Source organism: Panthera onca, chromosome D2, assembly GCF_046562875.1.
Source record: "Panthera onca isolate mPanOnc1 chromosome D2, mPanOnc1 haplotype 2, whole genome shotgun sequence".
In the NCBI taxonomy this organism is placed as follows: domain Eukaryota; kingdom Metazoa; phylum Chordata; class Mammalia; order Carnivora; family Felidae; genus Panthera; species Panthera onca.
Genome location: NC_138349.1, coordinates 58,813,073 through 58,834,300, shown reverse-complemented (window position 1 = coordinate 58,834,300; position 21,228 = coordinate 58,813,073). Strand labels below are relative to the sequence as shown.

The window sequence follows — 21,228 nt, the reverse complement described above, 5'->3', positions numbered from 1 at the left end:
CCAGCAATAGCACTGCTAGGAATTTACCCAAGGGATACAGGAGTACTGATGCATAGGGGCACTTGTACCCCAATGTTTATAGCAGCACTCTCAACAATAGCCAAATTATGGAAAGAACCTAAATGTCCATCAACTGATGAATGGATAAAGAAATTGTGGTTTATATACACAATGGAGCACTACATGGCAATGGGAAAGAATGAAATATGGCCTTTTGTAGCAACGTGGATGGAATTGGAGAGTGTTATGCTAAGTGAAATAAGTCATACAGAGAAAGACAGATACCATATGTTTTCACTTCTATGTGGATCCTGAGAAACTTAACAGAAACCCATGGGGGAGGGGAAGGAAAAAAAAAAGAGGTTAGAGTGGGAGAGAGCCAAAGCATAAGAGACTGTTAAAAACTGAGAACAAACTGAGGGTTGATGGGGGGTGGGAGGGAGGGGAGGGTGGGTGATGGGTATTGAGGAGGGCACCTTTTGGGATGAGCACTGGGTGTTGTATGGAAACCCATTTGACAATAAACTTTATATATTGAAAAAAAATAAAAATAAAGAGTGGCTTCCTTTTTCTCAACTATAGAAATACCATAGAGATAACATCTTTATACTTACTAAGCCTTGAACCTGTAAGTGTTTAAAAGACATTCATTAACGAACTTCTAAGATAACTTGTTGAAGTTAGAGTCAAAACCCCAATATTTGCATATAAAGTAATCTACAAGAACACTATATGCATGCAGACCTGTCTTTAAGATTTCCTTGGAATCTTCAAGATCAATTCTGACATAAATTCTATTGATAGAATAATCAGCAAAGCTACCAAAAAGAAGCTTGGTGATAAAACCAAGGAAACCTAAGCAAAAAGCATCACACTCATTCAAAATGACGTACTGAAATGACAGAAAACCACCACAAACAAATGGAACTTGAATTCTTTTCTGAAAGAATCAAAGGAAATTATATTCTAGGAGGCTAAGAAGCCAAAGCATGTCTTCTCCCAGCTACATAGAAATCAATCAGATCGGTCTATAGAATAGTAAGAAAAGAACCCTTTGGATATCTAAACATCTAATTGCTTTTTTTTTTTCTTTTCTTTCTCTTGGCTGAAGGAGAGGAGAAAGAAATTCTGTTGATAGTAGGGTGTGGCACAGGGGTTCTGCACAGAAGCCAGGAAAGAAAGAAAAACATGGTACTTGGAAGAGTAAGAATTCACCATCCAGGCACTTGGATTGGGATTTACACTAACAAGGAGAGGGGAGAGATTGGAGAAGAAGCTGAAAGGAGTTTTTTCATAATGAATTTTGTGTGGCTTTAGGTCACAAAAATTGCTTCACTGGGGCCCATGTGACAGCACACTTGGGAAGAGAGGCATTCTCCCCTCTCCTGTAGGAGCCCAGTGCCATTCTGCCACCTTGAGAACTGGCAGCTTTGGAGGAATTGGGACATGGCTACCTTGGCACGTCATTCCCAGACTCACAATGGGCATCATTGACAGTGAATCATCAACAAGACAAAGCTAAACGAAATGGGAAAACACAGCAGACAGTTTTGGAAGCAAAAGTGAGTCATACCTCAGAGACTCCAAATTTTAGAGATGAGAAGAAAAACAAAGGAGAGACTTTGCAGGAAAATGTCCATCCTAACACAGGTAATGAGGAAAATTATAGGAACCCTGGATTGCTGCTACTAATGGAACTTCTTTTGAACTTGCAGACACTTCTTTTGAACTTTTCAGAACTTTCAGATGAGGAGGTAGGAAGCCAGGGAATCAGATCACATAAGGAAGAAAAATATCTGGCCTATATGCCCAATGCTCAAGGGAACTGGAAACAGGCCCCACAGAGGCTAGATTATAATTCTGAGACTAGAATGTGGTTTGGAAACTGGAAGAATACATTAAAACACTGGTAAATAGGTATTTTCACTGTCCCTCAATAGCAGGAGTTTGTGGATCTGAATTTGAAAACTGCTCCACTAGAACTCTCCTCCCTGTCTCTACTTCTTTCTTTAGTTTTGTACATGATGGAACTGTTTAACCCCAGATACTAACTGCTTAACTCTCAGTATGTAGTCAATTCCCCAAAAAGAGGATGGTGATAGAACCTATTCACCATCTTCTCCCAAAGGCAAAGCTCGCATGCCAGATTGCCTCATAGGCTTCTTGCCAACAAGTAACTGTCAATAAGTCAGCTGCCCACCAAAAAAGGAACCTCTAAGAAGAATGCAATTTGGAAGATAATAGTTACTGGAGATTTTCACAATATTCCCATTCTCCTGAGCACAGGATAGGATCATACATCCAGTATCCACAATGACCACATTACTTGCTTTGACAAAAGCAATATGAGTGAAACTGACATATATCACACCTGGGTGGACATTTTAGGAGACTTTGCGTGATTCATCATGTTCTCTTTCCCTGTTACAATACTGGAAGTAAATACAGATATGAAGCCGGGTCTCTGGGTGCTGGTACTAAGTAGAGACATCCTGCTAACTTACAATGGACATGTAGCGTAAGCACAAAATGAACTTTTATTAAGCCTCAGAAATATGGGATTTGGCTTATCACAGCAAAATCTAGCTTATGCTGACCAATAAAAGAGTTGGAAGATATTCTTAAATTAGACCCAATGAATATTATTGAGTATATGAAACCATCCCCAAGGGACTTCCAGAAATAGATGGAGACACTATGCAAGTAGAAGCCAAGGAAAGGCCAAGAGAAGGTCCTACAAGAGTTAGGAATGAGAGCCAGAGAAATAATGTTTATTACTATTGATTTAACTCTGTATTTACCTCTTGAAACATAGGATATATACACATCATAAAATATACTTGAACCTTTACCCCAAAAAAACTTTGTACAAGATAACACGTTATACAAAGTTTGCTAATGTTTTTATCTTAAAAGATTTTGAGTAAGTCAGTTCTTTAAGTTCGCTTTCAACATGAATCTGACACATAGCAAATTATATTTTGTGGCAAATAAGATTATAGACAGTTCCATTATGTAATGACTGTAGCATGATCTAGCAACTCTTATTTCCTTCAAAGAGTATACGACATACAGATGTAAATTCTTTTAATCGCAATTGTGCATAAATAGACTTTCTGCACTGCACTGCCTAATTTGGATCTTGAAAGTGATAAAGTGCAGATGCCTACAGTTGCAATCATAAAAATGTAATTCCTGAGAAAAAAATTATTTCTGATACATTTGAGGAATTTATTACAGAGGGATGCAACTGTTTAAGTTATAACACAGAAAAAATGAAAGCAACTGATTGAAATATATCCCAGACAGAACATCCCTGTAAAATGACCTAGTAATTTACCTGTACCCAAGAGAAAAAAAAATAGATTAAAGATAAATCAAGTTTGGTGGGGAACACTCTGATAACTATAAAAAGAGCAGAATAAAGATTTATGAATAAATGAATAGAAGCCAGAGTGACATAATAGTATCTATGACCAATTACTCCAAAAATTAAAATGTGATTTTGACTTTGAGTTATATACAGAGCTGGCAAGTAATTTCTGTGAAACCTTGAAAGCAAAGGAATATAACATTAAGATAAATAATGAGTAAAAGTGAGGATTTTTTAATGGGGTTACTACATTGATAACTTTATCTGGTGGCACTATGAGCTTAAAGATCATGAACTTCTTTTGGAATGTTTTCCAGTATAACCAGAGACAATATTACATACTTAAACCAAGTAAGTATTTCAAATTAAATACTCGTTGAAAAAAAAGTCAATACTACCCAAGGCAATCTACATATTCAATGCAATCCCTATCAAAATAACACCAACATTCTTCACAGAACTAGAACAAACAATCCAAAAATTTGTATGGAACCAGAAAAGATCCCAAATAGCCAAAGCAATTCTGAAAAAGAAAACAAAAGTTGGAGGCATCACAATTCCAGACTTCAAGATGTATTACAAAGCTGTAATCATCAAGACAGTATGGTACTGACACAAAAACAGACACTTAGATCAATGGAACAGAATAGAGAACCCAGAAATGGACCCATAAACATATGGCCATCTAATCTTCGACAAAGCAGGAAAGAGTATCAAATGGAATAAAGACAGTCTCTTCAGCAAATGGGAAAACTGGACAGCAACATGCAGAAAAATGAGCCTGGACCACTTTCTTACACCATACACAAAAATAAACTCCATACACAAAAATAAACTCAAATGGATTAAAGATCTAAATGTAAGGTAGGAAGCCATCAAAACCCTCAAGGAGAAAGCAGGCAAAACCCTCTCTGACCTTAGCCACAGCAACTTCTTACTTAACGTGTCTCCGGAGGCACTGGAAATAAAGGCAAAAACAAACTACTGGGACCTCATCAAGATAAAAAGCTTCTGGACAACGAGAGAAATAATCAGCAAAACTAAAAGGCAATCAATGGAATGAAAGAAGATATTTGCAAATGGCATATCAGACAAAGGGCTAGTATCCAAAATCTATAAGGAACTTATCAAACTCAACACCCAAAAAACAAATAATGCAATGAAGAAATGGGCAAAAGACCTGAATAGACACTTCTCCAAAGAAGACATCTAGATGGCTAACAGACACATGAAAAAAATGCTCAACATCACTCATCATCAGGGAAATACAAATAAAAACCACAATGAGATATCACCTCACACCTGTTAAAATGGCTAAAATTAACAACTCAGGCAACGACAGATGTTGGCAAGGATGCGGAGAAAGAAGAACCCTTTTTCACTGCTGGTGGGAATGCAAACTGGTGCAGCCACTCTGGAAAACAGTACGGAGGTTCCTCAAAAAATTAAAAATAGAACTACCCTATCACCCAGCAATTGCACTACTAGGTATTTATCCAAAGGATGCCAGGTGTGCTGTTTTGAAGGGGCACAATGCACCCCAGTGGTTATAGCAGCACTATCAATAGCCCAAGTAGGGAAAGAGCCCAAATATCCATCAACAGATGAATGGATAAAGAAGATGTGATATATATAAATATATATATTATAGATAAATATAGATATGTATATCAATATAGATATATCTATATATAAATATCTATAGATATCTACATCCATTTATCAGCAATCAAAAATAATGAAATCTTGTCATTTGCAACAACATAGATGGAACTACAGTGTTTATGCTAAGCAAAATTAGAGAAAGACAAATACCATATGACTTCACTCATATGTGGAATTTAATATACAAACCAGATGACGATAAGGTGAAGGGAAGCGAAAATAATATAAAAACAGGGAGGGGGACAAAACATAAGAGACTCTTAAATACAGAGAACAAACAGGGTTGCCAGAGGGTTTTGGGGGGTGGATGGGCTAAATGGGCAAGGGGCATTAAGAAAGACACTTGTTGGGATGAGCACTGGTATTATATGTAGTGGATGAATCACTGGAATCTAGTCCTGAAATCATTATTGCACTATATGCTAACTTGGATGTAAATTTTAAAAATATAAAATAATAAAAATAAATAAAATAATAAAATAAAATAGAAAAAATAGAAAAAAATGCAATGAGATATTCAGTATGATGCTATTCTAGAAAAATGCACCTAAAATACAATTTAAGGAAAATTTTTACTTGTATTGATAGGTAATACATGATCAAAGTGACAGATACAAGAACTCTGTGCATCAACAAAAGGTCGGTTATATTAATAATTCTTTGAGTTAGAAATGCGCTGGTTTTTGATAAGAATAATTCCATTAAAATGAAAATCAAGAGTATGTCCAAATCATTTGCTGCACTAGAATTCTCCTTTATGGGATAATTTCTAAACATAGTAAATATTCTATAAATTATTAATACTTTGATTTGAATCTTGCTAAGATCTAGAAACTTTTTTCTAACTGGGATATTAGTGAACTAGTATACCAACTGCCTTTAAGAAATCAAGAAACTTGTTCAAAAACATTCACAACAATCTTAAGGACCATAAAATTAGCAACTACACTTACATATAACTGAGAACTATCTAGCATATAATAAATACTAATTATTCTTTCCCTGACACATTTACTTGTAGATCATGAAGAAGTATGAATCCAAGCACCATATTTAAACCCCTGTGAAGTAATAAGCATGACCACACTTTTTAAAAGAGTTAAATTTCTTTCCAATCAAATACACTTATTACAGGTCATTTTACCCTTTTAATTTTCTACATGGACTCATCAAGTGTTTATAGATTATTATAATAGTTTTTAAACATGCCAGGAAATACACATAAACTGTGAACAGCATACTCTTCAATGTGAATTTATTTAAAATATTCCCTATTGACTGCCTTATCAATGTACTTGACTAAACCAAACTATTTATTGGTTTCAGTTAGAACATAAAAAGTAGTTTCTTCATAATGATACTTTCTCTATTCATAAACAATATGTCAGCAGCCTTTGTGACTAGCAAGTCTTAAGTGACCAACTCTAATGTTCTACTCTTACAGGACAAATAAGGGTTATGTGGTTGCATTACTGCACTAGCCTTTATCACTAAATGAAGGCCATTACCCTATTCACATCTAGTAATTGCAGAGGAACAAAATCTTAAATGACTTGTGAGAACTCATTTTATAACTTTCAAAAACCATAACAATTCTCATTACTTGCTCACTTTTACATTTAGTAACTAATCCTAGGGAGACAATTTGAACTGATGACAAAAATTTATATACAAAGATGTTCAACACAACATTATTCATAACAGTAAAAAAGCAAAAACAACCTGAATGTCCCAAAATGGGAGGCTGCTTTATTTTTTTTTATGAAATTTATTGTCAAATTGGTTTCCATACAATACCCAGTGCTCATTCCAACAGGTGCCCTCCTCAATGACCATCACCCACTTTCCCCTCCCTCCCAACCCCCATCAGCCCTCAGTTTGTTCTCAGTTTTTAAGAGTCTCTTATGATTTGGCTCCCTCCCTTTTTTTTTCCTTCCCTTCCCCCATGGTCTCCTGTTAAGTTTCTCAGTATCCACATAAGAGTGAAAACATGGTATCTGTCTTTCTCTGTATGACTTATTTCACTTAGCATAACACTCTCCAGTTCCATCCACGTTGCTACAAAGGGCCATATTTCATTCTTTTCTCATTGCCACGTAGTACTCCATTGTGTATATAAACCACAATTTCTTTATCCATTCATCAGTTGATGGACATTTAGGCTCCTCCCATAATTTGGCTATTGTTGAAAGTGCTGCTATAAACATTGGGGTACAAGTGCCCCTATGCATCAGTACTCCTGTATCCCTTGGGTAAACTCCTAGCAAGGCTATTGCCTGGGTCATACGGTAGATCTATTTTTAATTTTTTGAGGAACCTCCACACTGTTTTCCAGTGTGGCTGCACCAGTTTGCATTCCCACCAACAGTGCAAGAGGGTTCCCGTTTCTCCACATCCTCTCCAGCATCTATAGTCTCCTGATTTGTTCATTTTGGCCACTCTGACTGGCGTGAGGTGATATCTGAGTGTGGTTTTGATTTGTATTTCCCTGATGAGGAGTGACATTGAGTATCTTTTCATGTGCCTGTTGGCCATCTGGATGTCTTCTTTAGAGAAGTGTTTATTCATGTCTTCTGCCCATTTCTTCACTGGATTGTTTGTTTTTCAGGTGTGGAGTTTGGCTGAGTCCTTTATAGATTTTGGATACTAGCCCTTTGTTTGATATGTCATTTGCAAATATCTTTTCCCATTCCATTGGTTGCCTTTTAGTTTTGTTGATTGTTTCTTTTGCAGTGCAGAAGCTTTTTATCTTCATGAGGTCCCAATAGTTCATTTTTGCTTTTAATTCCCTTGTCTTTGGAGATGTGTCAAGTAAGAAATTGCTGCGGCTGAGTCAGGGAGGTTTTTTCCAAGCTTTCTCCTCTAGGGTTTTGATGGGTTTGATGGTCTCACATTCAGGTCCTTTATCCATTTTGAGTTTATTTTTGTGAGTGGTGTAAGAAAGTGAGGCTGCTTTAAAAAACTATGGTGCAGGGGTGCCTGGGTGGCTCAGTCAGTTGAGCGTCTGACTCTTGATCGTGACTCAGGTCACAATCTCACAGTTCATGAGTTCAAGCTCCACATCAGGCTCCACACTGGAAGTGCGAAGCCCACTTGGAACTCACTCTCTCCCTTTTTCTTCCCCTCCCCAGCTCATGCTCTAGCACTCTCTCTCAAAATAAATAAATAAACTTAAAGAAAACTATGGTGCAGCAATATAATTAAACCACAATTTTATGAAATCATGCTTACAAAGAATGGGGAAATTATCAAAATATCACTTTAAATAGGAAAGTGAAATAAAACCTTACATATACAGTATTATTTCCACCTTGTTTACATATATTCTTCATATATATGAGATATAAATTATATATAACATATATGTTCTTTAATGTTATAAAACTCTAAGAATAATAAAAATCCATAATTTTAGTATATTGCAAGTAAATACAGCAAAACATTGTTTACCTCTTGGTTGTCATAATTGAGTGATTTTTATTCTCATATTTTTGGTTTTGGTTTTGATTTATTTTGTTTTGCTTTTCTACTTTTTTCAGTGAACTTTACCAGGAAAACAATAAATAAGCTTTTTTGTTTCTTTTTAACATGAGAGAATTCAGTAGGTGGCTAAAATAGGGATTCTAATGAAGTCTACATAGTCATCAAGTATCAATTTCACACCAGGTATCAGTGCTGTTAAGAATGCCAACGTTCATGATTAAGTTTTCATCAGTAAAGCATATGTTTTGTGTTTCCAGTAGCAGATATCTTCTATGGGTGTGCTAAGTAAAATCATGCAGTCTATTCTGAGTTACTCCCCTCCTCACCATCTATCCCACAAAGAAGAAAAGCAGAACATTTTTAAAGTATCAGAGGTGGGGTGCCTGAGTGGCTCAGGCATTTAAGCATCAGGCTCATGTTTTTGACTCAGGTCATGATGTCACAGTTTGTGAGATCAAGCCCCACGTCCAGCTCTATGCTGACAGCATGGAGCCCACTTGGGATTCTCTCTCCCTCTCTCTCTCTGCCCCTCCCCTGCTCACTCTGTCTCTCTCCCTCTCTCTCTCTCTTCAAATAATAAATAAAGTATCAGAGGTAAAATCAATGCAGTTTCTCACTCAAGTAAACTTTGAGTGCTTCAAAGCCCTAAAAAAGGGATGATTTAACAATCCCATTTACAATTACACCAAAAAAGAAAAAAATACTTAGGAATGAACTTAAACAAGGAGGTGAAAGACCACTACTCCAAAAATTAGAAAACACTGATGAAAGAAATTCAAGATGACCCAAACAAATGGAAAGATATTCCATGCTCATGGACTGAATGATTCAATATTGTTAAAATGCCAATACTACCTAAAATAATGTTCAGACTTAATGTAATGGCTATCAAAACCCAACATGTTTCACAGAAGTAGAATAATCCTAAAATTTGTATAGAACCACAAAAGACCCCAAAGCCCAAGAAATCTTGAAAAAGAACAAAACTAAAGGTATCACAATCCCAGATTTCAAGACACACTACAAAGCTGCAGTAGTCAAAACAGTATGGTTCTGGCACAAAAACAGACACCTAGATCAATTGAACAGAGTAGAGTCCAGTAATAAACCCACACTTATTCATGGTCAACAATAGGGAAAAGACAGTCTCTTCAACAAATGGTTCTGAGAAAACTTGACAGCTACCTACAAAAGAATGAAAATAAACCACTTTCTTACACCACACACAAAAATAAACTCAAAATGGATGAAAGACCTAAATGTAAAGCCTAAAACCTTAAAATTCCTAAAAAACAAAACAAAACAAAACAAAAAAACAAAAACACCACAGGTAGTAATTTCTTTTACACTGTCTGTAGAAATATTTTCTAGATATGTCTCCTATGCAAAGGAAACAAAAGCAAAATTAAACTGTTGGGACTATACCAAAATAAAAAGCTTTTGCACAGCAAAGGAAAACATCCACAAAACAAAAAGGCAACCTAGTGAACTGGAGAAGATATTTGCAAATTATATATCCAATAAAGGGTTACTATCTAAAATGCATAAAGAGCAGCGCCTGGGTGGCTCAGTCGGTTAAGTGTCCAACTCTTGCTGTCAGCTCAGGTGATGATCCCACAGTTCATGAGACCAATCCTTTTGCTGGGCTCTGCACTGACAGCACGGAGCCTGCTTGGGATTTTCTCCCTCCCTCTCTCTCTGCCCCTCTCCCACTCATGGACACACACGATTCCCCCCACAAAATAAATAAATAAACATTTAAAATATATAAAGAACTTCTATAACCCAACACACACCAAAAAAAAAGCAAGAATCCAATTATAAAATGAGTAGAGGACCTGAAGAGACATTTTTCCAAAGAAGACATATAGATAACAGACACTTGAAAAGATCCTCAACATCACTCATCATCAGGGAAATGCAAATTAAAACTGCAATGAGATATCACCCTACACCTGTCAGAATGGCTAAAATCAAAAACACATAAAACAAGTATTGGAGAGAACATAAAGAAAAAGGGACCCTCATGCATTGTTGGTGGGAACAAAAACTGCAGCAACCACTGTGGAAAACAGTTTGGAGGCTCCTCAAAAAATTAAAAATAGGGTCACCATATAATATAGTAATTCCACTACTGGGTATTTACACAAAAAATATAAGAACAGTAATTCAAAAATATATATACGCACTCCTATGTTTACTGCAGCATTATCTGCAATAGCCAAATTATGGAAACAGCCCAAGTGTCCATCAATGGATGAATGGATAAAGATGTGTTATATACACACTGGAATATTAGTCATCTAAAAAAGAATGAAATCTTGCCATTTTGCAACAACATGAATGGACCTAGAGGGTATAATGCTAAGTGATATACGTCAAGAAAAAAAAAAGAAAATACCATATGATTTCATGTATATGTGAAATTTAAGAAACAAATGAACAAAAAGAAAGAAAGAAAGAAAGAAAGAAAGAAAGAAAGAAAGAAAGAAAGAAAGAAAAAAGAAAAGAAAAACAACAGCAACAACAACAACAAAAAAAAATAGGCACTTGAATTCAGAGAACTGGTGTTTGCCAGAGGGGACATAGGGGAATGGGTAAAATAGATGAATAAAATTAGGAGTAAACTTATCATGATGAGTACTGAGAAATGTACAGAATTGTTGAATCATATTGTATACCTGAAACTAATAAAATACTGTATATGAATTATACTTGAATAAAAAAGAAAAAGAGATAATTTGTCTTAGAAGGTATAATGTGTGATAAGCCTAAAGAGAAGTTCCCTCACAAATTTTGGGTTAAGGACAAAAATTTAAGTCTATAGCATTGTATAAGTTTTTTCAAGTTCTGCTTTAAGAGCTCCAATAAACAAAATCTGGACTTACATAATAAGTCAGAGAATCATGATGTATATTATGAAAGGATTATTGACTTTATGAAAGACTTTATCACAGAATTTCTTAAATAGTTGCTTTTCTCATACATTTTGGTATTTTAAAAATAATTTCCTACTTGACAAGTGAGCCACTATGTGCCTTGGGACAAGTCATTGAAAGTCTCTAGGCTCAACTTCCTCATCTATATAATAAAGATGGTTTTAACATGCTGCCTACCTCACTCAGTTTTCATGACTATAAAACAAGAGTATTTATATAAAGATACTTTGAAAGCTGTATATACATATTTTTATGGCTGTTGCTTTTAAAAGAGAATCTGGAGGGGGTAACTTTCATAAATTTCTTATTATTACTAAATATATAATTTTTTTTATTTTAACAGCACTTTAAAGGACAATTTGAGATGACATACACATTCTATGAAAATCAACTCTTTTCTTGGTTCATGATCTACTTTTCCCATGTTTTTAGATCTTCTTCAGTTACACATTTTTATTCCCATGGTCTTAATACCTGGATTATGAGAGGTTCCAGTAGTTTCTCTACAGTGAATGTTTGGACCTGAAGATCCTGAGGATCAATATTCAGTGTGATTGGTGTTTCAGCTGACATGCTGCCTGTGCACAAAAGCAAAAAAAGACACTTATTAATAAAGAAAAATACTTTCTAAAGGGGAAGCACTAATGAAAACCATAGAGTACATGAGATCTGTATTCAGCACCTCTCCTGATATCAGCCATAGCTCTCAGATGACCAGGGTGCCAAGTTCACCAACAGAGAAATGAGATATTCCCCATCTGTTCTCGGAGGCCATGTGGTCTAGAATTAGATCTTCCAATGAATCAATCTATGTTAGTATATGTTCATGACTAAAATAATAACCCAGGGTGAGTTTACATTTGACCAGGAGTCTTAAGGAAAAAAGAATGGCCAAATGGTGAGACATATTTTACAGCATGCAAGTGCTTTGACTTCCATGAAATCATAGCACTGAGGCAGCCAGCACTCATATTTTGCTTGTTCTTGCTAATGATGACTCAGATGAGGAGGCAAATAGAACTTTGGAAGACATATGACACATCTCTATTTGGGGAACTGTTTGAGGGTTTGATTGGAAAAGAAAGTTGGGGGCAATTTACTTTCCTATACAGAAAATAAACTAATTTAAATTGGCATGGTTATACATAAAGAGAGAAGAGATTGATACTTGGGCAAGACAAAATAAGAAAAAAATTATAAGCCATCTTTAAGGCATTGACATTAATCTCAGAAATCAGTGAGATTTTTGCATAAGAACACACATATATATCAGAAGACCATAAATGGCATGTATCATAACATATTCAAGTCAACAAATTGGCTATAAAGACTATTACCCAAATCATTAAGCTTACAAATTGGTATCAACTTATTCACAGTCAAGTATTTACTGAAGGTCCACAGAAATAAACAGTAAGAAACATGTATCACCTGTATGTAACTTAGTCTCAAAAAAAAATTATAGTCCACAGAAACATGTGTTACTATCAGCTCAAAAACCTTCCCACTTGGCTCTTACCCATTTTCTTCTATAGTTTCCTGTATTTGCAGGCTAAGAAAATATTAGATTCTGCCCCCAGAAAATATCCAGATATTCCCTATGGCACTCAAGGAAGCTAAAACAAAAATAATTAAGAAGTACAATAGTACTCCCCCCTTATCTACAGTTTTACTTTTTGTGGCTTCAGTTACCCACAGTCAATCATGGTCCAGTCCAGAAACAGATGATCCTCCTTCTGACATATCACCAGAAAATGAATAGAAGCCTAACACTGCGTCACAATGCCTAGGTCATTTAACTCACTTCATCTCATCAAATAGGCTAATTTACCATCTCACAAGAAGATGAAGACTGAGCACAATAAGATATTTTGAGGAAAAGAGATAAACTATATCGCATAACTTTTATTATACTATATTGTCATAATTTTTCTATTTTATTATTGTTATTAATCTCTTACTGTGCCTAAACTTCATCACAAGTACATATATATAGTAAAAAAAACATAGTATACACAGAGTTTGGTACCATCTAGGATTTCAGGCATCCACTGGGGGTCTTGGAACATATTCCCCATGAATAAAAGGGGACTACTATACATTTAGTTTAGTTTATGATTTTAGATATAAGGGTAGATAATTGTTTTCTTTTTAATTGACAAATGAGCTTTATGATTGGATAATGGAAGTACAGATAACTGAGGGAAGGAAGGAAAGAAGGATGCAAGGAAGGAGGGAAAGAAGGATAGAGGGAGGAAGGGAGAAAAGGAGAGAGGCAAATGGGAAGGAGGGAGTGATGGAGGAAGGAAGGGAGGGAAGGAAAGGGGGAGGGAGGAAGGAACAAGTACACATTTTCATGGTGTCTTTCTTATCCAGAATCAATCGTTTCAACACTCCTTTAAATCTCAGTGATTTTAGGAGAGAGGAATGTTCTTTTTCCAACACCCTTGCCTCCAACCCCCAGGGTAGGGCCCATGTCCCCCCAACTGCTTCCCCTGATAGTCTATTCCCATTCTCCTCCTAGACCTTTACAACTCCCATTGGCTTACCTCCATAAAATCAGCATCTCCTTGCTCATCAATCTCTCCCACTCTACTGGATCCTTCCCCTAGATCCATAAATGTGTTATTGTATTTATTCCAAAGATAATCATGATCTCCATGTGTATATGTAGGTGAAAAGATCAGTGCTTCTTATCAGCAATGGCCAAACTATGGAGAGAACCCATATGTCTACCAACTGATGAATGGATAAAGAAGAAGTAGTATGTATGTATATATATTTCAGACTGTGTATACACACACACACACACACACACACACACACACACACACACACACGTACATTTCTTACTGTTTATTTCTGTGGACCTTCAGTAAATACTTGACTGTGAACAAGTTAATACTAATTTGTGGGCTTAGTGATTTGCATAATAGTATTTATGGACAATTTTTTAATTTGAATATGTTATGATATATGCCATTATATATACATAGATATATGTATATAAAATAGAATATTACTCAGCTGTCAAAAAGAATGAAATCTTGCCATTTGCAACAACATGGATGGAGCTAGAATGTATTATGCTAAATGAAATAAGTTAGAGAAAGATAAATACCATATGATTCCACTCATGTGTAATTTAAGAAACAAAACAGATGAACATATGGGAAGGAGGAGGGGAAAAGAGGAGAGAGGGAAACAAACCACAAGAGGCTCTTAACAACAGAGAACAAACTGAGGCTTGATGGAAGAAGGTAGGTAGGAGATGGGCTAAATGGGTGATAGGTATTAAGGAGGGCACTTGTGATGAGCATTGGGTGTTGTGGGTGGGTACTGTGATGAGTGTTGGGTAAATGTAAGTGGGTGTATGTATGTGGGTGGGTGTTTTGGATATTGTCATAAACACTGGGTACATGATGTACGTGGTGATCACTGAATTCTACTCCTGAAACCAATACTGCACTGTATGTTAACTAAAATTTAAATTTAAAAAAGATCAGTGCTTCACCAAGGCCATTCCACACTGTACACCCGATACACATGCAGACACATACACACGAAACCATCTTATAACTAAAAAATCATCTTCATTAACTCTTGCCTTGATTAACTCTAATTCTTAGATTAATAACATAATTTTTAATAGAAGCAAATACTATAAAAGCTAGAAGAATTACTGCACTTCAGATGCTATGCTACATGATTACACTCCATGATTCTATTACTATAAAAATGGATATTTAAAGTATTCTTGAAAATAATACCAACAGTTGTCCCCAATGACTTAACATAGAAATTTGTACATAGTCAAGATAATGAATTTCAACTCTGCTTATAATCAAATATACTTCTAATTCTTATAATTCTTTTACATGTCTTCAACAAAGTTTGATGTTAAAAACAAAGACAATTAGGCTGGAAGTCTCAAAGGAACCAATTATGACAAATCTAATAATTCCAAAAGCATTTAAGTACAAATTACATTATCCAACATTGACCATACTGCTAAAAACACTAATACATACTAATCACTTTGTGTATAGTACCGAAACATTTTCTAGTCATCAGGAAATTATAAGCAATTTGAAGTGGGAAAACAATTTATGTCTTGAGTGTCCTAGAGTTAGTCTACCCATGTTTTCAAGCAGCTATATAAAACATTACTATTCATCTACAAAAGACTACAGCTGGCCCTTGAAAAACAGGTTTGAACTATGTAGGTTCACTTATATGTGGATTTTTTTCAGTACAGCACTATAAAAGTATTTTCTCTTCCTTATAATTTTCTTAGTAACATCTTTTCTCTGGCTTACTTTATTGTAAGAACAGAATATGTTATATATATACATATAATACAAACATGTGTTAATTGACTGTGTATGTTATTGGTAAGACTTCCCATCAACAGTAGGCTATTTGGGGACAAAGTTATATGCTGAGGGTGCCTGGGTGGCTCAGTCAGTTAAACATCTGACTTTTGGTTTCAGCTCAGGTCATGATCTTATGGTATGTGAGTTCAAGCCCCACGTTGGGCTGCACGCTGACAGTGCAGAGCCTGCTTGGGATTATTTCTCTCCCTCTCTCTGTGCCCTTCCTGTACTCTCACTCTCTTTCTCTCTCAAAATAGATAAACTTAAATTTTTAAAAAAAAAAATACCCTCATTCGGGGCATCTGGGTGACTCAGTCCATTGAGCTTCCAACTTTGGCTCAGGTCATGATCTCACAGTCTGTGAGTTCGAACCCCACATCGGGCTTTGTGCTGACAGCTCAGAGCCTGGAGCCTGCTTCCGATTCTGTGTCTCCCTCTCTCTCTGACCCTCCCCCATTCATGCTCTGTCTCTCTCTGTCTCAAAAATAAATAAACATTACTTTTTTTTTAAATACCCTCATTAAAAAAAAAAAGTTATACACTGATATTCAGCTGTGCAGGGACACAGAGTGTCAGTACCCTGAATCCTTGCATTGTTCAAGGATCAACTGTACTATAAAAGTTGAGAATTTTATCTAAAACCCACATATAGACCTTTATGTGATTTAGGCCTTTACTATCGTGTTTCTCTCTCCTTTCCACTGGTTTTATTTCCTTTCTAAAAGTAGAAACACAATCTCTTTTCTCAGCTATTATCTGAAATACAGAAATCATGTTTCAATAAAGGCTCCATCACTATTGTCAAATGGTTTATTTCAAATGCATTTCTAGGACTGAAATGTTTTGTTTTGGTTTGTCTTGGTTTTGGTTTGGGGTTTGGTTTTTTCCCATCATTCCACCTATCATTCTGATTCCCTCTAACAGAGGCAAATCTAAATTGGCAAATAGGATATTCCTATGGTGACCTTTCTGCATGGCCCAGAACCAATACATAGGCAATAAAATATGTCCTTCAGTCTCCATAACCATAGGGTTCCATCAAATGAGTGCTCACAAAAGAGTTCATTTATTACCCCTCTCGTGACAGGTACTATCCCACATATAAAACAATTCAAGATAAATGGCATTGCTTTGTTCTTTTATATCAGGGACAAAAAGTAAAGGAGTGTTGTGAACTCAAATAAGATCTAAGTGGACTTTCACATATCCTTTCACTACAGATTTCACAACTGATTTTCAAAGCTACATTGAGCATCAGAAATTGGAGCAAGGAAAATAAAAAATTAAGAATAAAAATTATCCATATCATATATAATCCTGCTAAAAGAATGCTTCAGCAAAGAGATAAAAGACAAACCTAATTCAGCCAACGTATCTTCTAAAACTGTGATTATGTCTTTAATACACATTAATTAAAGAAAGTTGTTGAGAAGTTCATTTTTTCATGGCAAAATTATAGAATAATAAACCAACAAGTCCTTGAAGAACCTTAGCTACCTATAATTATTCTTCTTTGAATAAATGCTGTTTCTTATAAAAATCTTTTTGATCTTTTGTATCTGTCCTGTTCAATAATCCTGATTGATTGGAGATCAGGGCAATAATAGGCAGAAAACTGCAGAACTTTGCAAATGAAGTCAAAGCAAGGTCAAAGTCTGACAAATTGTTACCAACTTCTTAGAGCAATACCACAATGTGAATCAAAAGAAAAATCCTACCAGGTGGTGGGCATTATAATCTGAGGCATTTGCATTTTATAATCCATAAAATCTTAAAAGTTAGAGAGTACTTCCCAAACAATTCAAGAATAACTCCTACAACATCCTTCATTTCAACAATGTACTGAACTTAGATGAACAGAAACTCTGAGACATTCACTATACTTAGATTCTGGTGATTACTTTTAAAAAGTTCTTCCTTCTGTTGAATTGAAATCTGCCACTTTTTTACTTCTCTCCAAAAGAGACTGTTTTATAAAGTGGAAAGGTAAAGGTTTGTAAACAAAAAGACTAGATGAAACTCCCAGTTTTCAGAATCAAAGGGAGGAAAACAACATGACAGCAGTAATAGATGTCTCCAGGGAGGGTCCTTAAGGTGGAGCAAATGCACCCATATGTGGACCCTTCCCTTCTCCCCACACTGTCTTATCCACATGCCTCAATTCCCTTTATTCCATTTTATTCCCTGCTTGAAATGGAACTTATATCAATTCTAAATTCATTTAGTTTAACAAGCATTTCATTTCTAAATGCAGCTAACTCAGAGGTCATGGAGTGCACATATTCAAGCACACATTAATATGAACTAGCTCATTCCTCTCCATCTAATACCCATATGTGTCACTACTGTAACACACACCACATTGTACTCCAGTCATATCCTGACAACAGAGGAATTTTAGATCAGAGAGATGCAGAGGGAGGTCAGTGGAAAACGACCCATTTACAAAATTTGCCTTGGGGTGGCCATTCCTTCATAAACATTAAAAAGAAAAGTTTCCACATACTTCTCCCCTACTTTAACACATGACCTCCTATCTCCAAATTCTGAAGCTCAGGCTCCTCTTAGTAAAGCTGTAATCCTTCTACATAAATTAACATGTTCTTATGGGATAGCTTGGAAATCTAATCATCTATAATATGGTTCCTACAGAAAAGGCTCTAACACCAAATATTCAATTTTTAAAAATAAACTCTATAACAGTTTGTAAGGTAACAGCTTATTCTCCTTTAAGATTATTAAATTCCATAACAGAGTTATCATACTTATCTAATTAATCTCATTTTGTACTCACTTTTCAGCTAAACTGTTCAATTACTTTTCACAAGATTACTGCAAACCCTAGTCTCCCCATCATATATTTGGACAATTAATTTTTACTTGCCCCTAAATGCAGAGTTTTATTTTGTCCTCCTAACATTTCATCCTGCAGAATCTGGACTTTTGCTCTCACCAGTCAAAAATTGATTATTAGACTATCCAACATGTTAATACTTCCTCCCAGATTTCTATTTATTCCATTAATTGAATATGACTATAGTCTGCAATTAAATCAATGAACAAGTGAGAGCCAGGCATGGAAAATGATTTTGATACCACTAGAAATCTCTTTCCACATATGACAATCAAGTAAAAAACACTGTAGATAGAATCTTTTCAACCAATTATTAATCACTTCTGTGTGAAATAATCCACTTTTTCATCTTGTCAACAAAATATATGAAGATTTTTTTAATGCTTTATTAAAATAAAGACACCTTTACTTTCCTATTTAAGAATTCAATTTAAGGGTGACTGGATGACTCAGTTAAGTGTCTGACTTTGGCTCAGGTCATGATCTCATGGCTTGTGAGTCTAAGCCCTGCACCAGGCTCACTATTGACAGTGCAGAACCCTCTCCAGATCCTCTGTCTCCCTCTCCTTCTGCCCACCCCCCACACTCTCTCTCTCTCAAAAATTAATAAACATGAAAAAAATAATTCAATTTTAAAAATCTAGTTTGACATTACTCACTCTTGGAGAATCCATGCTGAATGCTACTAATTACTGCCATTTATTTACATTTTAATTCTTCAGTTTTCCTACAGTTTGGTGCCTAGATGTCCAGTCTAATTTTAGAGGCTTTTTATCTCTTTTGAAAATAAGGATATTTTGCCATCTACTGCTTTCTGACAGGTCTATTATTTCTTAATGACTCCCAAGTTCTGTGATCACATTAGCAGATCATTTTAGAATTAAGGGATATACTTTTTCAGAATATATATAATTCAACTAATTTGAAACAATTTTATTTATTATTTTGAGATACAGAGACAGAGTGTGAGCAGGGGAGGGGCAGAGAGAGAGGGAGACACAGAATCCAAAGCAGGCTCCAGGCTCTGAGCTGTTAACACAGAGCCCAACATGGGGCTTGAACTCACAGACCACAAGATCATGACCTGAGCTGAAGTCAGACGCTTAACCAATTGAGCCACCTAGGCGCCCCAATTCAACTAATTTAAACTTTTATTTTCATCATCTAGGGTTTCAACTTTTTTTTATTAATTAAAAATTTTATTAATACAAGGTTCAAAAACATATATGGTTACAAACAAGTCTCTCTCCCATCCCTGTCCTCCAGCCACCTAATTTCTCAGGCAACTGTTAGGTCCGTTTTCTCAAACAGTTCCAGAGATATCATATGTAATACCAGCATATGAGTATTTACATTTTAATACAAATTCTAACACACCTGCTTTTTCCACTTAATTCAATTCCCCAGTGCTATTGCTTGTTCTACTTTGCCAATGTGACATCATAGTTTATGTGTATTATCTGTTACCTTTTTTTATAAAAGTTTTTTAATGTTTTATTTTATTTTTGAATGAGACAGACAGACAGAACACAAGTGGGGGAGGAGCAGAGAGAGAGGGAGACACAATCTGAAGCAGCTCCTGGCTCTGAGCTGTCAGCACAGAGGCCCATGCAGGGCTCGAACTCACGAAACACAAGACCATGACCTGAGCCTAAGTCAGATGCTTAACCAACTGAGCCACCCAGGCACTCCATCTGTTAATCTCACATCACCAGACTCATGCAGAGAACATATCACTTCCTTATCCTTTTTAGTTCTCTTTCTCTCAGTCTATAACTTTGGAAGTCCCTTTTTGTTTCCTTCAGCATTCCTTCCAACGTAACGCAAATGAGATGTGCATCAGCCTTCCCCACAGTCTTTTCCTAGTTTCAGCCACTCTCTTTTATTTATCATAATATCTCCCTCCTCCCATCTTTGATCCATGTTCTTTTCAAATTTGTGCTCCCTACACAGAAACACTGAGATTTGGGTCCACTGATGTTATTGTTAAATGATCATTTATAAAGCACTTAAATATATCAGTCACTACCCTAGATTCTGGTGAAAGAAAAAGTAGTAAAGCTAAGGCCCAGCTAGCCATCCATCTTCTTTCTTCATTTTTAATTCATCAAGTTTCTCTCATGCTCATATACAATCCCTTAAAATCATACGTATCATTAATCTAACTTTCTGAAATTTGCTTCTCTTAAAATCTAGGACACGTGTGTAACTGTGTCTAACAATGTCTTGTTTACAATTGTCACCTCTACAACAAAACAGTCACTCTTTCCCAAACCAGTACCATCCATAGACCAAAACAAGAGCTGCCTCACTCCTGATCCTCATGCTTTGGAAGAGTCCCTGGGACCAAGGTAATATGGCCACCCAGAGCCCACAGCTACCTTTCCTGACATGCTTAGGGTATCCACTACCCCACCTCTCTGTTTAAGCAGCCCATGCCTACTTCCAGGGCGTATGCCAGCCTCTTCCTGCAATCCATCCTACCAAAAATAAATGACTCAATGTTCATCCCTACACTTGAAAGGTGGCTGAAAGGCC

At 35.9% G+C, this 21,228-nt stretch overlaps 1 protein-coding gene across 3 annotated transcripts in view; it reads right to left on the bottom strand.

Annotated features, from left to right (window-relative positions):
* The window catches only part of CTNNA3 (catenin alpha 3), a 1,784,170-nt gene that overhangs the window by 1,676,877 nt on the left and 86,065 nt on the right, over window positions 1-21,228 (bottom strand). For all 3 annotated transcript variants that reach the window (XM_078434311.2, XM_078434309.2, XM_078434310.2), the window contains one exon: window positions 11,935-12,038. In XM_078434311.2, coding sequence (XP_078290437.1) covers window positions 11,935-12,033 — 99 coding nt within the window. In that variant the 5' untranslated portion in view covers window positions 12,034-12,038. The remainder of the gene's footprint in view (window positions 1-11,934; window positions 12,039-21,228) is intronic.